The following is a 27,236-nucleotide window of genomic DNA, read 5'->3' as shown; positions in this document are numbered from 1 at the left end:
GTATGAGGACAGATTTCAAAGGAAAAAGAAAACAAGAAAAAAAAATCCAGTAACCTACGTCCAAGAGGCTGGTTCAGAACTGAAAACTGGACTGAATAGAAATTTTTAAAAAAAAGAAATACAAACAGGAACCCCTAAGGATGAGATGTATTTGAACCCATTACACTGACTAAGAGTTATTAAATTGTAATGATGGCTGATGACTGAGCTTCTGGAACATTTGCTGGCTCAAAGAACACTGTTATGGACACAAACACTTTTTTCCTAATGTGCTTGTGCATTAAAGCGAGTGCTACTACCTTTAGCTTTTATGCCAATACTTATAGAAAAAAAAAAAGCTACATGTTTTTTTGTTCAACATAATCCAGGTATTGTCAATATGCACAGAAATGGATACATGGAAAAGGTTATCTTTCTTCCTGAACACTTTTTTAAAGGATTTTGTTAAATTAAGTTTCAATTATTGCTATTTTCTCTCTCTTTTTAATGTTTCTGGCTACCTCACTGTGTATACCCTTCACTGCTTATGTTGTCAGTGGCCTTGGAACTCAATGAAGAAAGTGGAAGGGGAGTTAATTTTCTAAACAGATTAAATTTAAGAAGTGCTAAGAGAAATATCTTTAAACCACAGACTTTTAGTGCTATATGAATATTTAGAATGTAACCAATAAAACATCACATTGGAAGATAATTTGTTTCAAAGGCAGCAAGGCAAATGCTCTTATTATATTTAATGACAACTGAAGTATTGATCGCAAAGACAAAATATCATGGATTTTGCTAGATATTTCAATTATTAAACAGCAGTAAAGCCATGTTTGTTATTTTGATTCCCAAGGTTGGATAAAAATAAACTGGTGGGATTGTTCTCCTTGTTTCCCAAGTAATTATTTACAATAACCAATAACTCCTCTTAGGTAAAGTTATATTCAGCAATAGTTGGTATATGGATACATGTTATTGAAGAACAATAATTGATTCATTTTTTTTTCTTTCTGTTCCTGCATCACAAATATTATGTAGAATGAATGGAATCTGCAGTTGCACTAATAGAAACTGTAAAGGTTCTACAAAACATTTAAGGGGAAAAAAATACCACTTTTATTAAAAGTTAGATATCTAATCAAACAATAATTCTGTATGCTGAAAGAGCCATCAGTCTAGTTTAAAGAAAACTATACAGTTGTACTGTATCCTAGCACTCTGGAATCTTGTATCATACTAAAGGGGCTTGCCATATATAGCTAGCAATTTTCATTACACCACCAGAGTAAAATGCATGTTGATAGTGTGGCAAAAATAATCAGGGCAGCATTCCACATGCTCAGTGACATAACTGCCTAACTAATTTACTATAGGCATGTACTGCATCTCTTTCTGTTCACCAGAACACCTTTCTATTGAATCAGACATTTGGTCCACCTTAGTGAGTACTATCCAATGAGCTTCCTTGTTGACTGGCAGAAATTCAGAGAGATCAGATAGCTGTTTTTTCCAGCTTTATGTGATGATGCTGAGGATTGAATCTCAAAATATTTTTGTGTGCAAATGAGGTTCATCATCAACATTATCATCATCATTGTATGGTTCCCCAAAGTATACTCCCCCACCCAAAATAATCATCCAGTTTTAGAGAATTCCAAACCTTACACATCTTTTTACATTTTTGTTGGGCCCTAGTAAACACCCAGCTATCAACTATGGATTATTTTTCCCATAGAACAAAAGAGTGTCTCTTGGAAGTCACCATCAATTTATTTTTTAAAAATATTTTCATTATGGTGATCTATACATAAACACTGTGGTAAAATATGTAGCAAGAGTTGAAACCGACTTTGAGGAGGGAAACTCTTTCATATACAAAAGACACTCTTAGATGGTATCATGGTGTTATCCTTTCATCCTGAAGAATCAAGCCCCAGTTTGTCTTGAAATTATCCACAGTTCTCCTGCATGCAAATGCCCACAAAAGCTATGATCCTATGATGCACATCTAAAATTCAAGAGAAGTACATGTCAAGCATGTTGTCCTAGTCCTGATGGAGACAGCATTGTACCTATCAAAAACACCATGTGTTCCTGCTCACATGGAAGTCTAGCAGAGGTCGTAGGAGAGAGCAGAAATAAATACACCAAAAATAACTTGAGGTGCAGGTATTTCTGCCTCTGAAGATCTAATGGTAGCAGGTGATGGAATGAGATGTTGCAGATTATCACAAGTCACAGTAGCCATCTTAAAGAAACTAAACCCAGGCAAACACTGTCCCTGGAAAGTCTCATCACTGGGAGGTAAAGAAAGAATGTGACAGGAAAAAAATGGAAATCATCCCAAACTGGTACTGAAGTTACACGTGGTCCTCATTTAGGAACCACAATTTGGACCAGCAACTTGATCATTAAGCGAAGTGGTCTCTAAATGAAACCACAACTGCACTTATGAACTTACTTCAGCTTTCCTCTATATACATGAGAAAGCTGTAAATGCAAGGATTGGTCATAAAATTATTTTTTCATCACCGTCGTAACTACAAACAATCTCTAAATGAGGTAATTACTTATAGGCATGATCTATTCATGAGAGCACTGATTTCACAACACTGAAATTCATAAGCATTTGTGTTATGTTTCTTTTTCTGAGGGCAGAAAGAAATCAAAAGCTATGACTAGAAAAATACAGCTTCTATAAGACTCTTCCTTTGCACTGCTTAACAAGTAGTCCACAAATATTTATTTATTTATTTATGTATTTATTTATTTGTCAAATTTATCACTGCCCATCTCCCCTGCAAGGAGGGACTCTGGGCAGTTTACAGTAAAAAACAATTAGCCACAATGTAATAAATAATATAATATAATATAATATAATATAATATAATATAATATAAGCAATAAAATATAAATATACTAAAATCTAATAGAATCTAGATAGCAAAGTTCTTTTTCAATCTGTAAGCAAAACAGGGCAATTCTAGGGAGCTAGCCATCCCCAAGAGGAGCTGTTCTCCTTCCCACCCAGGCATGACGACAAAACCAGGTTTTTAAATTTTTGCAGAAGACCAGGAGCGATGGGGCCTGTCTCACCTCCGGGGAGAGAATGTTCCAAAGGGCAGGAGCTGCTGCACAGAAGGCACACTTCTGCGACCCCACCAGATGGAACTCTCTAGCAGATGGGACCTGTAGCATGCCCTCTCTGCATGCCCAGGTGGGACAGGTCGATGTAATGGGGAAGAGATGGTCCCTCAGGTTTATTTATGCCATAATTAAGGTTAACCGTTATGGTATTGTGGATTTTTCTGTTTCTTTTTTCTTTTTGGGAAAAAGATTAAACAGGATACCTCCCTGGAATCAATCAACAGAGGGGATTGTTTGTTGTTCTTTTTTGATTAGCTCCTGGCTCTTGTGATGCCACACTTTCCATTGAACAGCTGAGCCAATGCATGGAGCATGAGAAGAACCATTCTGAAGCAAGCTTTTAAGTAGAAATGCTACAGGCTCTGGGAAGCTCGGGGGGTGGGGCTGTTTTCCCACTGTGGGAATTCTTGCTTCAACCCATTTCCTGAAATTTCCCCCTCTCCAGATTGGTACCTTTACAGTTTCATTAACACAACTCTTGCCCCTAAACTGAGCAAAAGAAGAGCACTTGGGTGGTCTAGGTATCTGGTTTTCATAGCACTTGGCCTTTTTAAAAAGTGACAAATGACATGTGGATTGTCACCACTTTGGCCTGGATCAAGAAGATAGGCTGGATTTTGGCTTTTTGTGCTTCCTGTCAGTGAGTTGTATCAGCTTACGTAGTCTTCTCAGCATTTTGAGGTCAGCTACAGTAAGAAACACAGATTGGCTTGGAACTGTGTCCGAGGATTGGAGGACTGATGACCTTCTTCTCTATGCATCCTGTCAGGCACCTAAGAGAGCTTTCATTTACAATCTCATTCTCAAAGCTAAATATTCCCAGTACCTTTGTCTCATAGGACATGATTTATAGATCCCTAATCATCCTCATTGCCCTTCTCTGAACCTGTGCCAGTTGTTTAAATCCTTTTAAAGTGTGGTGCCCAGAACACAACAGAGTACTTGCAGTGGTGTCTGACTACTGCAAGATAACATGGAACATTTGTCTGATAGAACTTATACTACCCACTTCTGAAGACAAAATAGGAGTTGAGTAGCTTGCTGTTGTTCACTGACCAGCTTAACTGAAGACAAATGGATACTGTCTCTCTTTAACCATTGGACCCTTCTGTCCAACCATTGAACTGAATCCTAAAACTGATTTGATGCAGTTCATTGCCAGAATCCACTTTGATTCAGTGGAGGTTTCTGTTAACTCATCAACAAGAGCAGTGATTTTTGGTAACTCTCTGTACCTCTTGCTCCGTAACCTGGGGAAGGAATGCCTCCAAACTGTGGAAAATGGCACTATGGGCTGAAGGGGGAGAGAGAAAAGGCTGAGAATCATTTCTGTTCTTCCAGCAAAACCCAGTATTGGATCAAAAAGAATTATGAGTAAGTTGGATACTAGTTGGATAGAACCAACTGAGCTTTTGTTATAATAAAGGTAAATGTTGCTGTATTAATGAAGATTTTTTTTCTACAATTTTGCTTCTGTTCCTTTACAGGACACATTTTGTTATACTGAAGCCCTGTTCCTCAATATAAGTCCATGTGACCTGTTCTAAAAAAAGAATATTTTCCACTTCTTGCACAACTGGAACAGATATAAACAGTAGCCAGAACAAACTGCAGTGCAGAGCTATGCAGCAGTATGTAGAACTCAGTGAATACCATCTCAAAAGTTATTTTAAATCTGAGCAATGTACCCATACACTATTGAGAAAAGTTAAATAAATTTTATAAGATCAAATTAGACTGACTTGTTAGCACAATGAAACAAGTTTAAACAGTATTCAAATTTTAAAAACCTGGGATTTTTCCTCCTTCTCACACTGAATTTCAGAACTGTGGTTATTTTGTTTCAAGAGACCCTAATCACATCTCTTCTGTGGATATCAGAATTTTTTAAAGAAAAGACATTGTAGGAGAGATGAAGAACATTTGACTGCAGAAAAAAGAGCTGGATTCTTATGCAAACATATGTCTGATACATTCAAAAGAGTCATAGAATTGCTCTATTGGAGGATTATTTGAACATTTAAAAATTCAAATATGAAACATTACCCATTTTATTCACTGTCTCATGATTCACACTGTCTAACAGCTATGCTTTTATTTATGAAAAACTGAAAACAGTATTTTGAAAATTAATACTAAGACAGTGATAAATATACTGGCCATATAAATATGATTCACAAATAAATAAATAAATACTGATAACGTTGTTGATATAAGGAAGTGAACAAATATTAATGGGAGATGTAAACGTGGTCTATTTCAAGGCATACATTTCAAATGATTGAAGAAAAATATAAACAATAAAATTTAAAGAGAATAAAAATGACCCATCATTAAGTAATATCATTACAGGATAATATACAGTATACCACAGAAAAGGATTCCATCTAATGTTGTCATTCTGTGCACAGAACCATATTCACTGACAGACCCATTTTTTTATCTTCCTTCTTGCACTACATTCTAGAGCACATTATGGATACCATGATTGAAAAAAAAGGATAGGTTGCATTAGCTGTTGCATGTACATCTCACAGGGTTGTTGTTGTGGGGAAAATAGGAGGAGGAAGGAGTATTAGGTATGTTTGCTGCCTTGTGTTATTTATAAAAATAATAAAGGCAGGATAAAAATCAAATAAATAAATAAATAAATGATGCTGAAAGTAGCCCTGCCTTGAAGTCCTACAATAAAGTCATAGGGCTGCATGTGGCCCCCAAGAATATTATATGTTGCCTCCATAAGTGTCCTGTGATTACTGTACAGATCAGCAGCACATTTTCTGCCATTTAGGGACAGGAAATACATGAAAACATCCTGAAATAAGCTTAAATGGTTTGGAAAGTAAAGGACTGACCCAACACTCTCTTTCCACAACCCCAGGAGGTAAACTAAGAATTCTGCCTTGCATACAAAGACAACATTCATGGCCCCACACAGTTTGCATCATTGCCCTGATCTCAGGTGACAAAGTTCTATGTGGTTTCATCTCCAACACAGTTAGCCTCTGCTTCTGTTAGCCAAGTTCTTTCTTTTCCTTAGAATGATCCAGTATAATCTCAATAACTGCTATGAATTTCACTCTGTGAGAATAACTTCAAGTTTGTCAGTAAGGATGCTGAAGAACAATTCATGTGCTGCTGAATATGGTGTATATATACTGTAGCTTTTTTGAAGTATTATATACTAATTGGCTTGAGGTAGGCTACCAAAGTGAGAGGAAAAAAATGGGAGACACCCAATGAAACTAGCAAGGTGTCATGTTCCCGTTCCGATGTTTATGGTTCCTCGTAACGTTTCACATGTCATATCTGCAGTTGCGTGCCTGCCTGGCCACGCTGGTAAATTTCCTTTGTGCTGACTTGTAATCTTCTGGAATGTATGTTTGGGTTATCTCTGCTGTTCAAGGTTACTTTCTCAGGCCGATTCTAATGGTTGCTAGCATCTGGGGGGGTGGTTGCTATGCTAGCGCCAGAGGTGCAGGAGGAAGAGCCACCACAGCCACGAAAGGCTAAGCAAGAGAGAGGGCAGCAGACTGGTTCGTGCGGCTGGTTGACATGGACGCTTTGGAGTTGGATTGCTTTGATGATTTCATGTGGGCAATGAAAATGCATTTTGGTGATCATCTAGCTGAGGAAAAAGCAAAGGTAGCCCTAAGGGAGTTGGTTCAAGGCTCCAGATCAGTCTCAGATTATGCGCTGGAGTTTCAAGCACTCTCCGGCAAAGTAGAGGATTGGTCTGCCACCACCCTTGTAGAGATGTTCAAAGATGGACTAAGACCAGATATACTACGATGGGCAGTTGTATGGGACGACCCAGCAACGCTGTATGAGTGGATACAATTGGCTGCGAAGGTTGAGCAAGCCCAAGCTAAGTGTACTCAAACTATCCGTTTTGCCAAAGGATTGTGCCTGCGGTGTGGTAAGGAGGGGCGCCTGGCAGCTGCATGTCCCCGCAGGAAACCAGAGGAACGGAGAGACAGATCGGGGGGGAAATCACCAGTGGCACCGAGGAAGCTGAAAGCGACAGTAGCAGAGCTGGTGGAGGATGTGGACTTGTTTTATGGTGGGCAAGATGGAAAAGAAGCCTCCCAACCGGCAGAGAACTCCAGCCACCTGCTCTAAAACGCGCCAAGGTGCAGGTGGAAGAAGAGGGGCGCGATCATGTCTCGGTGAGTGGAAATTTCCCAACGTTAACCGTGAGACTTAAGCTCGGTTCCCCTACAAAAACTGTGGAACTATGGGCTATGATTGATTCTGGATGCTCACGTTCCTTAATGCATCCTGATGTAGTAGCTGCTTTGGAGTTACCCACCTTCCCGTTGAAACGTCCCATGATTTTCACCCAATTGGATGGATCTATATCGGGGGGAAAACCAGTCACCCAGTCTACAGCGTTAGTGGCTTTGCAACTGGGTAGCCACTGGGAAAAGTTGCCCTTTGTGGTTGCACCGGTGGGTGGTCCCTTGGTCATTCTGGGGATGCCTTGGTTTGTTCAACAGAACCCTAGTATAAACTGGGTACACCGAACTGTTACTTTTGCAGATGGGTTCTATAAAGCCCCTCCTGGGGATGATGAGGAGGAGGATACCAATGTGGGGAGGGCAGCAGTGTCAACGCTGCATACCCTCGCTGTACCGTTGGAAGGGCTACCGGACCAATACCAGGACTTTGCCGATGTGTTTGGGGAGAAGGAGGCAGATCGGCTGCCGCCTCATCAGAAAACTGACTGTGCCATTGAAATTCTTCCCAATGCCAAGTTGCCCAGACCAAAGGTATATGCAATGACCCCAAAGGAATTGGCTACTCTTCGTGAATTCATAGACAAAAACTTACAGCGGGGCTTCATAGAACCAGCCAATTCACCAGTGGGTGCTCCAGTACTCTTTAGATCAAAGAAAGACGGAACTTTAAGACTATGCACGGATTTCCGTGGGTTAAACGCAGTCTCCCTATTAAACAAATCTCCCCTCCCGGTCATCAAGGAAATGTTAGCCCACTTGGCGGGGGGGAAAATCTTCTCTAAATTGGACTTAAGGGAGGCGTATTATCGCATTCGCATTCGGGAGGGGGATGAATGGAAAACAGCTTTTAATTGTGCATTTGGGGCTTTTCAGTATAAAGTGTTACCGTTTGGATTGGCTGGGGCACCTGGGGTTTTTATGCAATTGATAAATGAGGTCTTGCACGACCACTTGTTCAATGGGGTTTTGGTTTATTTAGATGATGTGTTAATATATTCAAAAACCATGAGGGAACATGTGCAATTGGTTAGGCAAGTGTTAACCAAATTGAGAAATGCTGAATTGTATGCCAAGCTATCCAAATGTGCATTTCATCAAACACAAATTGATTATTTGGGGTATAGGATTTCAGATAAAGGCATTGAAATGGATCCTGCCAAAATTGAGGCTATTTTAGTATGGGAACCCCCACGCACACGCAAACAACTACAATCTTTCCTCGGATTTGCGAATTTCTATCGTCCATTTTTAGAAAAATTTGCTGAGATTGCCTTACCCCTAACTGAATTACTCAAAACAAAGGGTGTGGGAGACACCCGCAAATCAAAGAATCCAGGGGCACTCCTAAAATGGACGCCTGCTTGTCAACAGGCGTTTGACCAACTCAAGCGACTGTTTACCTCTGAACCAATCTTGCAACACCCTGATCCTGACAGACCATTTGTGGTGCAAGTCGATGCCTCAGACTTTTCTATTGGTGCCCTCTTATTGCAAGGCGACGAGCAAGGACAATTAAAGCCTTGTGCTTATCTGTCACGTAAATTCTCTGAGACAGAGAGACACTGGCATGTTTGGGAAAAGGAGGCTTTTGCGGTGAAAGCCGCTTTGGAGAATTGGAGGCATCTATTGGAGGGGGCGGCACACCCTTTTGAAGTGTGGACTGATCATAAAAACTTGGAGTCCCTTACTGCCTCTCGCAAGCTCAGCCCTAAGTAAGTGCGATGGGCTCAGTACTTCAGCCGTTTTGATTTTAAACTCAGATTCATTCCGGGAAAGAAAAACTTTTTAGCTGATGCACTATCGCGCCAACCCCAGGATTCGGGAACAGCCCCAGATGTGGTGGGAACCCTCTGGACAGATTCCCAAATGGCACTAGCAGCAGTCACTCGCAGTCAGACGCGAGCGCAGCAACCTGACACCCCTGCCGGTCCTAGCGCGATACATGTATCCGTTCCTGCAGATTTGCAACAAAGGTTTCTGGCAGAGTTGAAATCGGATACTTGGTTGCAAAACAATCAGAGCGAGGTTACTTTGAAGCAAGGTTTGGCATGGAAGGATGATCACCTCTATGTGCCTGTAACCTTGCGCAAAACCGTGCTATTCAGGTCTCATGACGATAAAACAGCTGGGCATTTTGGCTTTACAAAAACTATTCATCTAGTGCGTCGACAGTTCTGGTGGCCAACCCTGCGGCGAGATGTAAAAGCCTATGTCAAGTCTTGCCCTGTCTGTGCTACTGCAAAACAAAAAGGGGGGAAACCTCAGGGCTTTGTGCAGCCAGTGGCCAATCCCTCCCACCCCTGGGAGGAAATCTCTATGGATTTTATTGTGGATCTACCTCCTAGCCAGAGAAAGACTGTCATTTGGGTTGTTAAGGATTTTTTCTCGAAGCAAGCTCATTTCGTCCCTTGTGCGTCTCTACCATCTGCACAACAGCTGGCACGCCTCTTTCTACTTCACGTGTACAGATTACACGGTAGCCCCGCCCGCTTGGTGACCGACAGAGGAACACAATTTACTTCACGCTTTTGGCGGGAATTTATGAAACTATTGGGCACTAAACAGGCGCTATCCACGGCTTTTCATCCCCAAACGGATGGAAATACTGAGGCGGTTAATGCCACGTTGGAGCAATATTTACGTGCTTTTGTTAATTATCAACAAGACAACTGGGTAGACCTCCTGCCATTTGCTGAAGTTGCTTACAATAATGCTGTGCATCAAAGTACTGGGGCGGTGCCCTTTCGTACTGTATTCGGCCATGACTTTGTCCCTATTCCTGAATTGCCTCCACCGTCTACCTCGCCCACCTCCCCGACCGATTGGGCCTCACAACTGGCAGATTCCTGGCCAAAACTACAGCAAGCTTTAGCCGATGCTCAAGCCACTTATCAACGACATGCCAACGAAAAAAGGGCACCACAACCTCTTTTTCAAATAGGGGATAGAGTATACCTTTCCACCAAATACATCAAATCCCCTCAACCATCCAAAAAACTGGCGCCCAAGTTCATAGGTCCATTTCCTATTGTTGCTCAGATTAATCCTGTTACCTTTAAGTTGGACTTACCTCACAATCTCAAGCGCTTACACCCTGTTTTTCATTGCAGTTTGCTTAAACCATTCGTGGAGTCTACCCATTGGCATCCTGAGCCGGCTGCACCTCCCCCCATAATGATTGATGGTCAACAACATTTCGAAGTCAAGGAAATACTAGACTCTAGACGTTTCCATTCCACTCTGCAATATCTGATTCGCTGGAAGCATTTCTCTCATCCAGAGTGGGTCCCTGCACAACATGTGCGCTCTCCCCACTTGGTTGCTCAGTTTCACGCTGCTTACCCTGATAAACCTGCGCCTTAACAATTAAGTTTTTTTCTTGGTGGGGGGGGCAGTATGTCATGTTCCCGTTCCGATGTTTATGGTTCCTCGTAACGTTTCACATGTCATATCTGCAGTTGCGTGCCTGCCTGGCCACGCTGGTAAATTTCCTTTGTGCTGACTTGTAATCTTCTGGAATGTATGTTTGAGTTATCTCTGCTGTTCAAGGTTACTTTCTCAGGCCGATTCTAACGGTTGCTAGCATCTGGGGGGGGGGGGGTTGCTATGCTAGCCTGAGGGGAGGGTTCGCAACGGGAGCAAGGCTTTTTAAGTTTGCATTTGGCGCGCTTTTGCTCATTCTCAGCTTTCTTCGTACTTTGCATACTATTCATTCAATAAATTAGTTTTCTCTAGTAACTACTGATGAGACTCCTTTTATTGGAATAGGCAATCATTACACAAGGTCACTTAAAGAGTGGTCTGATAAGCTGAGAAACAAATGGGACAAGTTTAAAAAATGGACGAAGTGACTAGAGAAGTAGACAAAGGGATGTGGTGTACTTAGACTTTAGTAAGGTTTTGATACAGTTGACCATAACATGATAGCATGACAGCAGTCTTCAAATATTTGAAGGGCCATCATAGGGAAGAGGGTATGGATTTATTTTCCATAGCTCCTAAGGGTAGGACAAGGACCTACAGATGGAAACTTGGTAGATGGAAATACAAGTTTGAAATAAGAATGAATTTCCTGACCATGCAAACTATTAAGCAGTGGAACAGCCTGCCTCCTGGAGTTGTGAGTGTTCCATTACTGGAGATTTTCTGACAAAGGTTGGACAACCATTTTGTCTGGGACACTATGAGAATTCCTGCCCTGGGCAGGGGGTTGGACTAGAAGACCTTCAAGGTCTCTTCCAACCCTATGATTTTATGAACTATATAGGAGTTGAAAGAACATAAAAGACCTGTGCCAAATCAAATCAAATGCCAATCATCCCCTTCAATGCCTACCAGAATCTCCTGGAGGAAAAAAATAATATTTTATAATGCCTTCCACTGCTATCAAATTAATGCTTTCTTAAATCATTAGTACTGTATGCTGAAAAATCTGTAGAGCACTCTCTCTCTCTCTCTTGCTCTCTCTCTCTCTCTCTCACACCCACACCATACTGAAGATATTTAAATTTTCAAAACTGCCAGTTCAAATGCTGAAGAAGAGGAATGTGGGTGCCAAACAGCCCTCCTTGCAAAAGGTGCTCTATATTCAGGCCACTATAGCTGAGAAAACTCTCATCATTGAAACTTCCTACAGTATTTCCCTTCAACTGATGGGAATGCTCTGGGGGCCAGGTCATCAAAGGAAAACCAAATAAGTCTTTTTTACATATATTACTGGTTTGCTGATTTTATATTCCAATCTGGGAAGTTGCTCATTTCATGCACAGCTCCTGTTAACAACTATTAAATTAAATCACTCAACATTTGTACTGATTTATATGTGCAATTTTAAAATGATTTGTGGAGTACCAGCAGTATAAATGTTACTCCGCAGACAATACAAGTGCTATCAGCACTCTCAGGTTCCTGCCTCAAAAATACCTCATATCTAATTATGAATTTAAGCCCTAGAATGGCAGACATCAAAAAACCAACTAATACTCCGTAGCTTGGCTTACACTCACTTGAGATACAGAGGTTGCTGACACAACAACAAACATCCAGATTTATTACCATTATGACTGAATTCTGTTGTATTTTGTGACTTATGTAGCACAGAAATTGCACCTCTCTACTTAGCTTAGCTTACTTACTCTAACCAAGAGCTGCAGTATGCCCATCCACACCACCTTTAATGTAGACAAACTATTTGCCCTGCCTAGTTTTATTTTTTTAAGTTCTTTTAATTAAAAAAATAATGGGAAGCTATCATGCTTCAAAGCAAAGCCCCACCTTCAAGTGTAACCGGAGATTCCATCAGCATCTCTAGGTCTCATATACAGACCCAGGAGATATCCTTAAAAAATAAAATGGTGCGTGGCTTCAGCCCATGATTTGTATCTCTTTGGGTGCACTTATCATAGCTGCCATTTTGTGAGAGTTTCCAATAATATGCTTTATTAATTCCAAATATGGAGATGCCTGAGATATTATATTCACATCGGTGTTGCACATGATCCCCCCCCCCCCGCCACACACAAACATCTTCCAATTTTATCTTTACAGCAAGTCTGTGAAACAAATTTGCTGAGAGATTGTATGGCCAAAGTTATCTAATGACCTTTATGGCCAAATGAGACTTGAAGTCAGATCTCCTCAGATTCAACCATCCAATCATTCCACCAAAACATATTAAATAACTCAACACTTCCATGAAATTGTAGGTAACTCCCTTACAGTTCTGAAGTTCCATGGCAATATACAGCTACTTTCCTCAATACTTACATCACGCTGCCCTATCTCACTAATAGAGTAGCACAAATCCCAGTGTGAAAGTTGCTCCATTTCAAAATAAGATATTGCAGAAATAATAAGGAATCACTGAATGTACTTTGACGGGGTTCACATACCACCACATGCCACATGGGGTAGCCAGGGGTATACCTGATATTCTGAGTTCTGTGATAGCCACCATGGTGGATGCACCCAATGGCAAATGCCCATGTACCAGAAAGAGAACTGGCCCTCCACAAAGTGTTCTGCCTTCCCAGTGGGATTTCTATGGGGCCCAAAGGCATTCCTGCAGATAAACATGGTATTAAAGACTAATGCTTCGTTTTGTGGCATGCCAGCTTATTTTTTTTTAATTAAAATAATATTTTTAAAAATTCAGATGGGGCAGGTTGCCCAGTTCAGCTACTAAGGAAGAAGTCCAGGAGTACGCTGGCATATGCTGTCTATAATGTTTTTTTAAAAAAATAAATGAAGTAATGCTGAAGCCCAAGCTTTCCATTCAGCCCATGATCCCAGAGTCAGGTTCTGATGTCTTCAGGCAAGCACCCTTCCCTGGAACCATGTGAAATGCTGGAATAAGCTACAGGGATCAATGATCTGCTACCCTCATTACACTACGCCATTGTTCACTTAACCAGGGAATAAGCCACAATAGTTGGACTTACAAACCACTCTAAATTATCAATTTTCTCTTACAAACTACAAAAGCTGCCTTCACATACAGTAATAGGCTAACCAAAAACTAAATGGAGCCCATTACAGCTTTGCAAATCCATAAACTCAGCCAATATAAAGTAGGCTTTTATATTCCAAAGACAGGACCATGATCATTTACTGAAAGCAAAGCAGTGGTATGGACTTCAGTTCCCATCAGCCCCAGCCAGCCAGGCTAATGGTGGGGACTGTCATTAGCCCAAACTCATGATGCCTTTCCTTGCAGACAGCAAGAAAAACGTGACAAGACAAGAGAACAACATCAAAAGCTTCTTAGCTTAGCTTCTCAGTGGATGCAATGGCAGCAAACAAATGGAGAACAAATCTCTGCTTTGAGGTTATTCTTCCATTAGTCTTGCTATAACATCAGAGGGCTTTCCTAAAAGTTGCACATTTTTTTTAAAAAAAAGAGTCAATAGCTGCCTTAGGCAGTTTTCATAGTAACCAATTTGTCAGGCTATGATTGCCACTTAAACCACAGAATTAAGAAAAAACTGTAGAGTGACACCCAATCTGATTTTCATTACTGAATTGAGGAACCCCCTTATTTAGAATGCTTTATGGTAACAGAGAGATTCAGCCCTCTTCCCTCTAATTTCTGACAATTCAGTTGATGAACTCATTCAACTGAGCATCAGATTGTTGATCTGGGACTGTGCTGGGACTGGTACCTTTTGACTACAATGGAAAATGTGCTTCTTTATTTGATCAGCTTCCCAAAGTGCAATCAGTTCAAATATGAACCTATCTGAGTACTAATACAGCAAGCTGCATGATTATAAGGAAAAAGCAGATAAGATATCAGATACAGGAACATAAAGGGGCTACTTTTTATATATTACACAAGGTTCTTCAGTAAATAATATTAAAATCCTATTTGAACAACAAGTGTTCAAATATGGCTATCTACACTGTCGGGGATAAGATAGAACAACTCAATTAACTAACATCCTCATACTAATATGAGGTAACGCTAGTCTGGTTCTGAGCCATAGGATAGCTGCCAATTCAGCTTCTGACTCATGTATCTAAGATCTGTCAAAGAAGGCCTTTTGAAGTCATGGACCAAACCAATTATTCCAGATGGAATTCATCCTGATCCTGTATCAATACACTGCAAACACCTCCTGGTTTGTGAAACACAAGCAACACGATGGTATGTTATCATGCAAGGTGGTCTCCAGATTACAGACCCTAGTCTGCATAGTATAAAGAGGTGAATTTAAATGTCAATTGTTCTTGTAGCATACTGTAACATAAATCTCTCTCAGCCCAACCCACCTCACAGGGTTATTGTGGTAGGGAAAATAGAAGGCAAGAGTATTAGGTATATAAAAAATGGCAGGAAAATTATTATTATTAATTATTATTATTATTATTATTATTATTATTATTTGATCAGTGGCTGCAGCAAAATTTCTAACTGACAAGCAGTGTCATGACCGAGTTGCCAAAATGATTCATTGGAAACTCTGCCAGAGGTTTGGATTCGAATGTAGTAAAAACTACTGGGACTACCAAGTTGAGTAGGTTTTGGAAAATGAGCGAGTTAAGATCTTATGGGACTTTAAGATCCAAACAGGCAGGCATCTTGTTCATAACATGCCTGATATAACAGTTATTGAAAAGAAGAAAGTCTGATTCGTTGATGTTACTATACTGGGTGCTGCTAGGATTGAGGAAAAACAATTGGAAAAAAATTACAAAATACCAGGACTTGCAGACTGAAGTTGAACACCTACAAAAAAAGAAATCCATTGTTATACCAATCATGATTGGAGCCCTCACAGCAATACCTTAAGGATTCCCTCGATATCTGGAAATATTGAATTTATCAGACCTGAACACCCTAATTTTACAAAACAAAACACCCTGCTTGGAACTGCCTATATTTTTAGACGCTACCTTAATAATTCTTAGGTCCTTGGTTAGGACTTGAATCATCTAGTTTCCACCAGTCTTAGACTATGAATCCAACTGTAGATTACCCACATATCATCATCATCGCCAAAATGTACCAAAACTGACTCTTACCATTCGGTCAGGTAACATGAATGGATGGAGATGAAACAAGAAAGTAGAACAAATATGATTGGTCCATTCAAAGACCAAAGAATGAATGAGATGGTGACTGTTTGCTGAGTATCTGAATAATTTAAGCATGTCTATTAATTCATGATAGATAGATAGATAGATAGATAGATAGATAAGAGAGAGAAAGAGAGAGAAAGGTGTGTGTGTGATTCAAAAGAATGAATATAAATCTTAAAAGTATGACTGGATTGCTTATTTTCCACATTTCGGAGAATTAGTGAAGAACATAAGGGTGATAAGAGGTTGTAAATGTGGGACGACTTGTTTTTGATAGTGTAAAGAATGCATTTTTGCAACATCAAAAAAAATGGAAGAAAAGGAAAGAAGTAAAAAACGTTCTATGGTGAAAGTAGAATGACTGCAGAAAGAGAAAGTATCAGTCCTGTATGAAAAAGTATTAGAAGACAGAATAATCTTCCCAAAGAGTGGATGGAAAGAGGATGGGATGAGAGCTTCTGGGGGAGGTATTGGTTAATGAAGGCGGCTCTGTGAAAGTGGAGCTGACAACCACGGCAAAGACCAAGGAATCAGTGAGTAGACCAGTTCCCTGGAACCTCTTGCTCACAACCATGGCAGAGACTTTAAAGGACACTAAGTTCGCAATACTCACTTTCTAATCATTTTCAGAAATTGTTCATTAATTACTTCTAAGCTATTAGAAACCTTCGGAATGCCAAGTTTGAAAAATGCCAGGTGAGTCTGCCTTTAATCCTGAACAAAATAAAACTTTAATTATAAGCTTAAGAATTTAAAGAATCAGAAATAAACAGCAAAGAGCTAAACAAGATTTTGATACTAGAAAGTTATAAATGGATTAAGGGTCCAGATAAAATTGGAATATTGAAACTTTTACAGTAAGATTTTGGAATTAATTATGAAGTGCAAACAGCTTCTTGTGGGAAATAGATCCTGTTTTGGTTTACAAGACATAACATAGATAAATAATTTCATGATTCTAAAAACTGGACGCTAGAGGCGACTAAAGTTTTTAGGTAGGGAAAAGAAATACAAGCCTGCAGGATGGTTATGACAATAAAAATACTGAAGGAGACTTTTGAAGAATGGAATGCAAAAATGGTAGCCACAATATCAGTAACGAGGACTGCTTCTATGGATAGGCTATGTCCAAAAGATGTTATTGAAGAAATGTCAGATGTAGAACAAATTTTATCTGACAAGATAGAGATGGTATCAAAAGTGGATTTACAATTGACAGGCCAAGAGAATGATTTAGAAAAGGATGTCTCACTGGATCTACAAAACAAACTGGCTGAGGTTTCAAAATTTAAAAAGGAAATACAAATGGCAGACCAAGAGAGTGACCTGGATAATTTTTTCCTACTCAATTTACAAAAGAGGCTTGTTAAAGCCTTGAAGAACTCTGTGCAATGGGACAAAGAAGAAATGAAGAGAAATCAAATCCTATGACAATATTTGAATGAACTGAAGATTAAGACTGTTAGAAGTAAAAGGATGGAATATAAAGTTGGTTTATTTGGTCAAGGTTAAAACAAGATATGTTGTTACTTCTGGAAATCCTTTTTGGACTTTCCGCTGACACCAGGACTGAAAAGATGATGCTTTATGGATTTATTTATAGATAAGAGATGGGATATGGGATGAAGAGATACATGTCTGTAACTTTAAAGAGGGTGAAGAGTCACTAAATTTGTTTATACTTGTTGTGAAGAAGGTTGGAAGTCACTTCTTTATATACTTATTTTCTTTTTCTTTACTATATTCTTACTTCTCTCTTTCTTCTCTTTTTCTTTTTCTTATCCTTCTTTTTCCTTACACTTTTTACTCCTCTCTATTTTCTTTTCTTTAAGTTTAGTTTGTATTAATTTTTACTACTATAATCAAAATTCCTAATAAAAACCACAAGGGAGGGAGGAAGGGAGGGAGGGAAGGGATGGAACAAGGATGTGGAGGCTCCTTGGAACAGAATGAAAAGCATAAGTTTCAGTGCTGCAGAAGTGTGTGGAGTTATGCTAATAAGAAATATGAAAAAGGAGTCTTGGTAGAATAATGAGGTAAACAGCTGTGAGTGAAAAAAAGTCATATGAGAGAATGTTTGCTACAAAAACTAGAATGAGAGAAATATATCCTAAGGGTATATAGAAAAAAAGACAGTTGCCATGAATGTATTCAAACAGAGCATGAAACGATAAAGGTTAAGAGAGGCCCAAAAACTGCAGAGCAATTTTGATTAAAACAAAACATTATTTTGGAAGTAGGTGAAGAGGGGTAAAAAGGAGCCTCTAAGAGAGTGAATGGGGTTAAAAATAAAAGTGATCGGAGATGAAATAGCAATGAGGGAATGCTGGAAGGAGTATTTCAGAGATTTGTATGGGAATAACAATAGTATATCGAAGAGTAGAACTAAAACAATTTTTAGCCCCGACAGAAGAGAGTATCTGTAGCTCAAGGTTGAACTGGGGAGTCCTTGGTGCTGTCTGAGCTTCGTTGTTTGCTTGCAGACATTTCATTACCCAACTAGGTAACATCATCAGTGCTAGTGAGTGTGGGGTTTTGCTCCCTGTTTATATACAGCAGCTTGCCCTGCCAGTGTTGCTAGGCTGTGGTTTTCTCCTTGGTAGTTCCTTGATTATGGTATTGTTTTCTGCCTGTTTGTCTGATGCTTGCTGATCCCTGCTTATCTGAAAGTAGGCTGCTGGAGGGGATGTGTTTGTAATTGTTAGTGCCCAAGGGATAAAAATGATAACAAGGAAATCTATACTATAGTGAGAATGTTGAAAAATGGCAAGGGTGCAGGTGTAGCTGATATAACTGGGAAAATGTTTAAATCTAGATATGGATTTATGTTCATAGAGGGGCTTTGGGACTAATTTAACATTATTCCGTTATACCAAGGAAAAAATAGAAGAGTGAATGCAAAAACTACAGGAAGATTAGTTTGTTAAATACGTCTGAGTAGGGTTTTCTCAGAATTTTGACTGGAAGGGTGCAAGAAATGATAGTGAGCAACCTTTGGGAAGTTCAGTCCAGCCTTATGTCAAGTAGGGATGTGCAGACGATTTCACTGAGAAATGTATTAATGTGAGAAAGAAAGGTTATGTGAAGGCAAGTTTGCAAGTTATACACAAATGGGGAAAAAAATTAAAGTAAGTAGATGAATTAGTATAACTTGGTAGAATATTTACTAAGGATGGAGAAATGGATAGAGAAATTTGAAGGTATGCAACTGGCCTGTTGCAAGGAATGAATGTTTACTGAAGATAAAATGCCTACTTTGTGTTATATGGAAGTGAGAGGTGGGTATTTCAGGAGAAACATAAAAGTAAATTGAACTTAGTGGTAATGGGGTACCTAAGAACCAAGTGTGTGGTAAAACAAGAAGGGACAGGCCCAAGAATAAATGGCTGCTGAAGGAATGTGGGTCAAACACAGAAATGAAAGGTTAATATGAAAGAAGAATGCTGAACTGGTTTGGTTATATGGAGAAAATCAAGGAGTGAATTGTAAATTAAATACAAAGAGTGAATGGATGGAAAGGGAAAGGAAAATCAAGAAAGTTGTGGATGGAGTTGATGAGATCCTCAGAAATAGTGAGGTGAGAAGGTTAAAGAACAAAAGGCATCTGAAGTAGCATCTGGATGTGGTGAAAGAAAGGATGGTTTGCAAGAACAGAAGGTTATAGAGAGATACTTTCCTTTTTCTTATTTCATGCCTTTAATTTCTTTGACTTATTATTTCTTTCTCCTTTTCTGCACACTGTATAATACAGTATTCAATAACTCCAAAGGAGCCTGTATGTAACTGAATTCAGCAGGCATATTTGCCCTCAGTGGTTCCCATCATAGGATCTTTTAATATAAATAGCAATTGGAGATTATTCTGGAGAAAAAAAAATCTTCACCTTTAAATCATGTTCAGTAGGTGCTTGCTCAAACAGACTCAACATTGTAGATATTCATAAATATAATGACAGCAGCAAACAAAGTATCTAGGCTCACTGATTGTACTAAGCCAACATTATGGCTTAGCATGATGTGTAAACCCAGACAATGCTTGACTCATGTAATGAGCCATGTCATGTTTTGGTTGTTATTAGCTTAGTGGGCAACATGATCCTAGCCATTGTGATTTGTAAACCATGGTTGATGGCTGATTATACACTCAAACATACAATTTTTGGGAAGATGGTAAGCTCAAAGTTCTAGATGCAACTGATTATTTCAACTGAGCTTTCAATGGAGTTTTCTGTATCTTTAGTCATGGTACCTTTCTGGATCAGATGGTAGGACTGGGCCCTGACATACTATTTTACAGTAGTTCTGGTCCCATGCTATTCAACATCTACATAAAACTGCTGGGGAAGATCATCTGAAGCTTTAAAGTAACCCCACTTCCTTTGAGTTAGAACATGACCAAATTACAAAAAAAATGTGTTGGATGAGCTGAAATTTAATCCATACAAGACAATTTCTTATCGTAAATAGGAAATAGGAAACTTGACTCAGGGACTGAGATTCAGCCTTTTCTGAATGTGGCTGCACTCCCACTGAACAACAGGTCCACAGTCTGGAAGTGTTGCTTGATCCTCAGCTTAAAACTTTAAAAACTTAAAGTGATAGTGGCAGCGGACAGTGTATTTGCTTCACTTATATAAAACATTTCATTTAACCCTAACCCTGTTGAACTCAAAAACTCTGGGTAGATTACAGCAAGTTAAAACAAAAAATGCAGACATAAAGTACACCAAAATTATAAAAATAACAATAAATCAATTAATAATCAATCACCTTCCCCCCAAGATGGAGAACAATAAAAATTAGCCAGGGTTAAAAGCCTGGAGAAAGAAAACTCTTTAAAGTTCTCCTAAAAACATGAGGGAGAAAGCTTGACAGAGTTTCTACATGTAGACTCATGCCTAGTGCTGAAGCAGCAGTTCTTCCTGAAACCATTCAAGTTAGTAAAAAGTATCAACACCTTCCTCACATTCCACCTTGATGGCTTATACTTGCTCTGCAGGGGTCTATCCTTGAAAAGCTTTCAGAAGCTGCAGTGGAATTAAAATGCCACAGGAAGTCTTCTAGCTAGTGCAAGCAGCAAAGATTATATGCCTGTACTGTAAAACCTACAAGTTCCCAGACACAAATCAAAGTGTTAGTATTCAGGTTCAACTTCAGATGAAGCAGAATATCTACACCCTTTTTAGGCCGGGATTCTGTAAGGGTTTCCTCAGAAAATGGAAAAGAAAAGGCTGTTCAAAACATGCCAGAGGAGGAACAGTTAGCCCTTATTTCTTAAGCAAGGCCTCAGCCCATCAGTTAAGGAGCTAGGTAAAAGCAACTCAACAAACTCACAGAGATCTCCTCTTAATGTAATCACTAATAAAGGAGAACTGTTTCCAAGATTTCTTGGCATTCAGTCTGATTAATGAGACTGTATTCATCTTGCTTCTTGGTCCTATGCTGCTGTCCAGTATTTGACAGACCTGGGAATGGGATGGAAACAAAGCTGTCATTCTAGTTGATGACCACTGCTAAAAACCTAAGGGTAGGACTGCACTCCTCTTCGTCCTATTATATCTCTCATTAGCTTTTGATGCCAGCAACCATGGTATCCTTCTGGACAGCCTGCAGGGACCAGAAACTGAAGGCACCATTTTGTGGCAATGGGCAATTCCAATCAGTATTAGTGGGGGGAGGGGTGGTACCACTCTCTCACCATTACTCTTCAACAACTACATGAAGCCACTGTGGAAGGTCATCTGCCAGCCACTGTGGGAGGTCATCGGCCAGTTTGGTGTGAAGCATCATAAGTAGACTGATGATATTCAACTTTAAGTTCTTACCGGAGGCTGAACCTGTAATGGTCTGTGGGAATGACCTTGGGAGGCAGGAGGAAGAGCCGCTACCTAGACAACCATCATGCAAAAGGTATCTCAGCCCACAGAAGGAAAGGAGGTGTAGGAAGCATCTCAGAAGGGACCTTCATTTATTTTCTGGAAAGTAAAAGTAAAGGAGGGGAGAAGTGCTTTCAGACTTGCAAGATTCTGTTCCTGTAACCTTACAATAAAGGTAGTGTTAATACTCATGATTTGTGCTTCTTCTCTGAACTACCTTGAAGGCTGACATCAATCTTGCAAGTCTGAAAGCCCTTCTCCCCTCCTTTACTTGCATGATGGTTGTGTAGGCAGCAGCTCTTCCTCCTGTCTCCCAAGGTCATTCCCACAGGCCATTACAGAACCAGAGATGCTGTGAAACAAGACACTGTAAGATATGGATGCGAAGAAGGAAGTTCAGACTTAATCTCAGCAAGGTGAAGCTACTACTTGTTTAGAAACATGGTGGCTCCAAGATGGTTCCGGTGTTAGCTCTATAAGGGTTGCTCTCCCCATAAAGAAACTCACAAGGTCCACAAGTTTCCTCACAAGGGCCCTCTTGGACTCATAACCCCTACTGGGATAGTAGGTAGAAATCCTGGCCAGGTGGGCCTTTGACCAGCTGAGAGTGGTACACCAGTTGCAGCCTTATCTACACCAGATTATGTTGCCGACAATGACTCATGCTCTTATCACCATGTATCTGGGTTACTGTAACTAAATGAGACTACCTTTGAAAATGATTTGGAAGTCTCAGTTGGTACAAAATGAAATGGGTAGATTACCATGAAATTAAGTAAATAATCTTTAATGATCTAAATAGCTTAGGGGCTATTTGAGGGACTGCCTCTCTCATCATGGTGAACCTGTCCAACCATTAAGGCCTTCAACAGAAGCCTTTTTAAGGACCTGTATTTATTCACTGCCACTGTCAGAGGTCTGCTATGTCAGGCACATGGGAGAGGGTTTTCACTCCGTTCCTTCTAAATTATGCCCACTCTTCAGGAATTATGTTTGGCCTTCACTTTCTACATTTGTAAAGACACATTTTCTCCGCTAGGATTTGAGTTGTTAATTGATTTTAGTATGAATTTTAATGTATGCATTTAACTTTTTAGAATATTCACTTGAGTAGAAAAGCAAGCTATAAATTGAGTAACTAGTGTGCTGTGCAAACCCAGCCAATTGCGGCTTAAGCAGGAAGAGATGTATCTTCAGCCAGGACTTTTTATTAGCGACAACTTTAGCTATAGTATGTTACATAAAAACTGTTAATGTTTTATGTAATAATGTTGTATTATTAGCCACCCCTAGTGCCCTCTGGGTAGAAGGGCAGAGTAAAAATTGAAATAATAAATGAAAAACCATGACTTGGCATAATAGGTGAATCCAGCCTCTAGCTCCTTTGCTGTGCCTTGTACTTGTCACCTAGCGTTGCATATGAAGCTTTCTGATCCGTATAATGTATACATGGGGCCAAGAGTGCAAGGCAAGCGGGTTCCGACTATCCTGCCAATCACATTCCTGAACAGAGGAGACAGCTAACAATTCAATGGTATAGAAACCCTTGTGATTCAAAACGTGATCAGCCGTCCAAGGCAGTCACAGACCTAAGAAGATGAGAGTTTTCTCTCTCCATTCTACATCGCTTAGTACACATGAAACTATCAGTGGAAATCTGTAACTCCCAGCAGAGGCCAGATAATGCCTCTGGTGAGAGGTCCAACAATACCCTTTACATAATACCAGCCACAGCTCTTGGCCCCTCCTTCCTCGCCCAAACACACACTAAACAAAACTGCTATTATGACAGGAACCACTCACTAAATGGCTGCTTTTATAGCCTGGGCTGTTTCCTTTCAATATTTGTATTATTTTTTTCTTTTTGAAAAGTTTTGTTTTTTGTTTTTTGTTTTTTTTTAACAAACAGCCTGAAGCCACCAGGATTCTTCTGCAGCCCTCCCTGTCTTCTCTCCCACTCCCCTCTCCACCCACCCACCCACCGGCTGTCAGAGGGAGACTTGGTTTGAAGGAGCAGCAGAATAAACCCACATTGCCGGGGGTGGGGCACGGGAAGGCGCGCGCCCGCTCAAGAGCTGAGCGGCCCCTCTATTTTGCCATGCCGACTTCCCCAGAGCAAACCCCCAGAGCAAACTGGCAGGGCCTCTTCTGCCCAGCATGCCAACGAACTATGCGCACACCTTCCAAAGCAAAACAACAGAAGTCTACGTAAACTTGAGGGTGGCAGAACAGCACACCACTTGCGTTAGGGCTTTTGCTACAGTAGCTGCGGCGGTCAGCAAAAAGAGCCAAAGGCGAGCCACCTGCCCTGCGTTTTTCTCTCCCCCAACACCCACCCAGGACAAGTCACTCCTTCCTCTCCGACGTGGGGAGGAAGGAAAGAGGGAGTCCCGAGCCCCCGAGAGATGACAGCTCCACGACTGCGCGCGCTCGGGCGACGAGGGGAGGAGGAATTCCTGAGCAAAAGTGAAAGAGGGCGAGAGGAGAAAAGAGGAGGCGTTGAGCGAACAAGCCGGCGGCCAACTCGGGGGAGGCAGCCTTCGGCGGGGGAAAGGGCAGAGGACGGGCGAGGGAAGCGGGCGAGGGAAAGGAGGAAAAAGCGCGCAGGGGAGAGGAACAGGGGAGCTGGCAAGGCGGCGCCCACGGAGATCCCCCTGCGCAGATTTTCCCGCCTTTTGCTCTTCGGAGCGGCTTGGAAAGCAGCATTTCCAGCCGCAAAAAGGAGTGGGTGTGGTGTGTGTGTAACCTTGGCTGGAGTTATGAATGGGCGCAGAAGATGTCCCGCTCCCACCTATCGATTTGTTTGATCGATAAAGCAACCGCCTTGGGAGGAGAGGAAGGAAAGGCGGAGAGGAAGACGTGGATTGCGGGGAGGGGGGGTGAGAGGGAGAAGGAGGAGGCAGGAAGGGAGCGCGCACCTGTTTTTCAGGGGCTGACTTTTCAGCTCATAGTAGATCTTGGGCTCCTCGTGGAACTCCTCGCCGACCTCGAAGTCCGGCACAATCCCCGATTCCGCCTGCATGACCCCTTGTCTCGCCCCGCGTCCCCACCGGAAGGAGGGAAGCAGCGTCCCGTCCTCCCTCAAGTACAGCCTGCCCGGTGGTCGCGGAGCACTGGCCGCGCGCACTTACTCCAGCTTCGCCTCACCTTATTTGCCGACTCGGCTGCGTTTCGCCTGGTTTGCCCACTATTGACTCCGCGGTCCCCGCCCCTTCGCGCACACCTACCTCCCGGTGCTTCGTGGGAATGGTAGTCTTTCAGGGACAGAATCTTAGGGCTCTGCGGAGAACCTACACTACGACTCCCAGAAGGCTAACGGAGCGTGACGTAAGTTGAGGGCGGAGCCGAGAGAGACAGCGGCAGGCGTCCTGTCAATGTCAGCAAAAGCTCTGGCCAAGGGTATTTCGCGGTTCGGGTGCACGGCTGCTCTTCTTTCCTAGAATGAAAAGAGCCGAAGCTTAAGCCTTCCAGGAAATCAGGCTTTGCAGCTTTCGTTGGGGGCTAGCCATGCCTGCTTTCTGCATCTGAACAGGGGTGCCCTCGCCTTTGTCCTGAAGTCCTGTCTTAGATAGTGGTATTTACTCGTCGCCAGTGTCAAAGCACTTTAGAAACGCCCTCAGTTTTCTTATATGCTCCAGGATCTGTGTTTAGGTTTGCTTAGAGATTATTCCTTCAGGGTATGGACTTGCTTAGTAGTGAAGTAAAGTCACCACACATGTTGTATTTTGAAGCATCTGAAGTTATCTTGCTGGAGAAAACCACATGCACAAGCATAGCCACATACAAAACCTGATCTGATAACACTCCTTCATACACACTAATTAGAGCTTCTTCTTTGCAGGTTTTTTTTACAAGGCACCTAAACAAGGTGGCATATGCTTGCATGCCACCCATATTAAAAGATCTGTTCTGGTTGCCACTATTTACTCTGAAATGTTCAGATTTAATTCAATTCAGGTGTACATTTTAAACGTTAGTGCTCTGAAAGTTGTTCAGAACCTCCCCAGATCTTAAGGATACTGTCTGAATATGTCCCCACTTATGAAAGGCCCTGTCATTTTCCTCTGTGACTTGCAAATGTGGAACATCTAGAACTCCCTCTGATTGCTTTTCTGTCTGTTTTGGGAAACCGATATCAAGACACATCTCTTCAGTGGAACTCTTTTAATGATACTAGTGTTTTTTTTTAAAAAAACCTTACTGTACTACAATTAGCATAATTTTATTTTACATGTTTGCCTTTAGCTATTTTCAGTGCCTAATTTCAAGGGAAAGAAAGATAAATCCAATGAGAAATAAAAATGTCCAGTCCAAGGGCAGAAGAACTACTGATTCTTCTCTCTCTCCTGCTTTCTCTCACACTCTTTCATACACACACACACACACAGGATAAAAGGACCTTTTCTGAAATATTTTTGAATCATTGGAGGGCTGATTGGTATTATTATTTCTTCTATTAGTTCTAGCAACCTGGTTCTGTCATCATGCCTGGGGCGGGAGGGAGAATAGTCATTTCTGGGGATGGCTAGTCTCGTAGAAGGACCCTGCTCTGCTTGCAAATCACAGAGAACTTTTAGCCATCATGTTCCTATTATATTTATTTTTATTTTTATTATGTATTATATTATTGTATAGTTTTATATTCCTCTTATTTATGTTTTATTGTAAACCACCCAGAGTCCCTTTTGTGGGAGATGGGCGGTGATAAACTTGATTAATAAATAAATAATAAACAAATAAACAAACAAACAAACAAACAAACAAACCTTTCTTGCCTAATTTGGATTTATTTTATTTATTAGTATATGCAGCTTTCCAGCAAGCAACAGTGCACATAATTCTCTTCTGTCCCCTTCTTTCTTCACAAATTTTTGAGGTCAGTTAGTCTCAAAACTCAGCAAAAGGGTGTTTTAACTCTTGGTATGTGGATGGTAGCGTTTTCTTAAAATCATAGGGTTGGAAGGGAGCTGGAAGTTCTTCTAGACCAGCCCCATGCCCAGAGCAGATTTCCTTATACCATCCTGGACAAACAGCTGTCCAACCTTTGCTTGAAAGCCTACCGTGACAGAGGCCCCACAAGGCCAAGAGGTGGGCTGTTCCACTGCTTTATAGCTCTCGTGCTCAGGAAACTCCTCTTTATTTCAAGTCTAGATCTTTCTCTGTAAAACTTCCACCCACTGGTCCTTGTCCTACTTCCAGGAGCTACGGAGAAGAAACCCACGCCCTCTTTCCTATGACAACCCTTCAAGTTTTGGAAGACTGCTACCATGCCTCCCCTCTCTTTCTCTTCTTGAGGCTAGACATATCCAGTTCCTTATCTTCGTTGCTCACTTTTGTCTATCTAATACTCTATTCATAACATATACCAGCAGGGATACATTTTGATACTGCCTTTTGGAATTTTTTCT

General features: G+C 40.9%; 1 protein-coding gene across 5 annotated transcripts in view; it reads right to left on the bottom strand.

The window, feature by feature from the left end:
- The window catches only part of MITF (melanocyte inducing transcription factor), a 151,977-nt gene extending 127,004 nt beyond the window's left edge, over positions 1 to 24,973 (bottom strand). For all 5 annotated transcript variants that reach the window (XM_063291569.1, XM_063291572.1, XM_063291577.1 and 2 more), the window contains exon 1: positions 24,747 to 24,973. In XM_063291569.1, the coding sequence (XP_063147639.1) occupies positions 24,747 to 24,850 (104 nt within the window). In that variant the 5' untranslated portion in view covers positions 24,851 to 24,973. The remainder of the gene's footprint in view (positions 1 to 24,746) is intronic.
- Positions 24,974 to 27,236: the final 2,263 nt, after the last annotated feature.

Source organism: Candoia aspera, chromosome 2 (genome assembly GCF_035149785.1).
Source record: "Candoia aspera isolate rCanAsp1 chromosome 2, rCanAsp1.hap2, whole genome shotgun sequence".
NCBI classification, from domain to species: domain Eukaryota; kingdom Metazoa; phylum Chordata; class Lepidosauria; order Squamata; family Boidae; genus Candoia; species Candoia aspera.
Note: the sequence above shows the minus strand (reverse complement) of the source record. Positions and strands in the feature narration are given on the sequence as shown.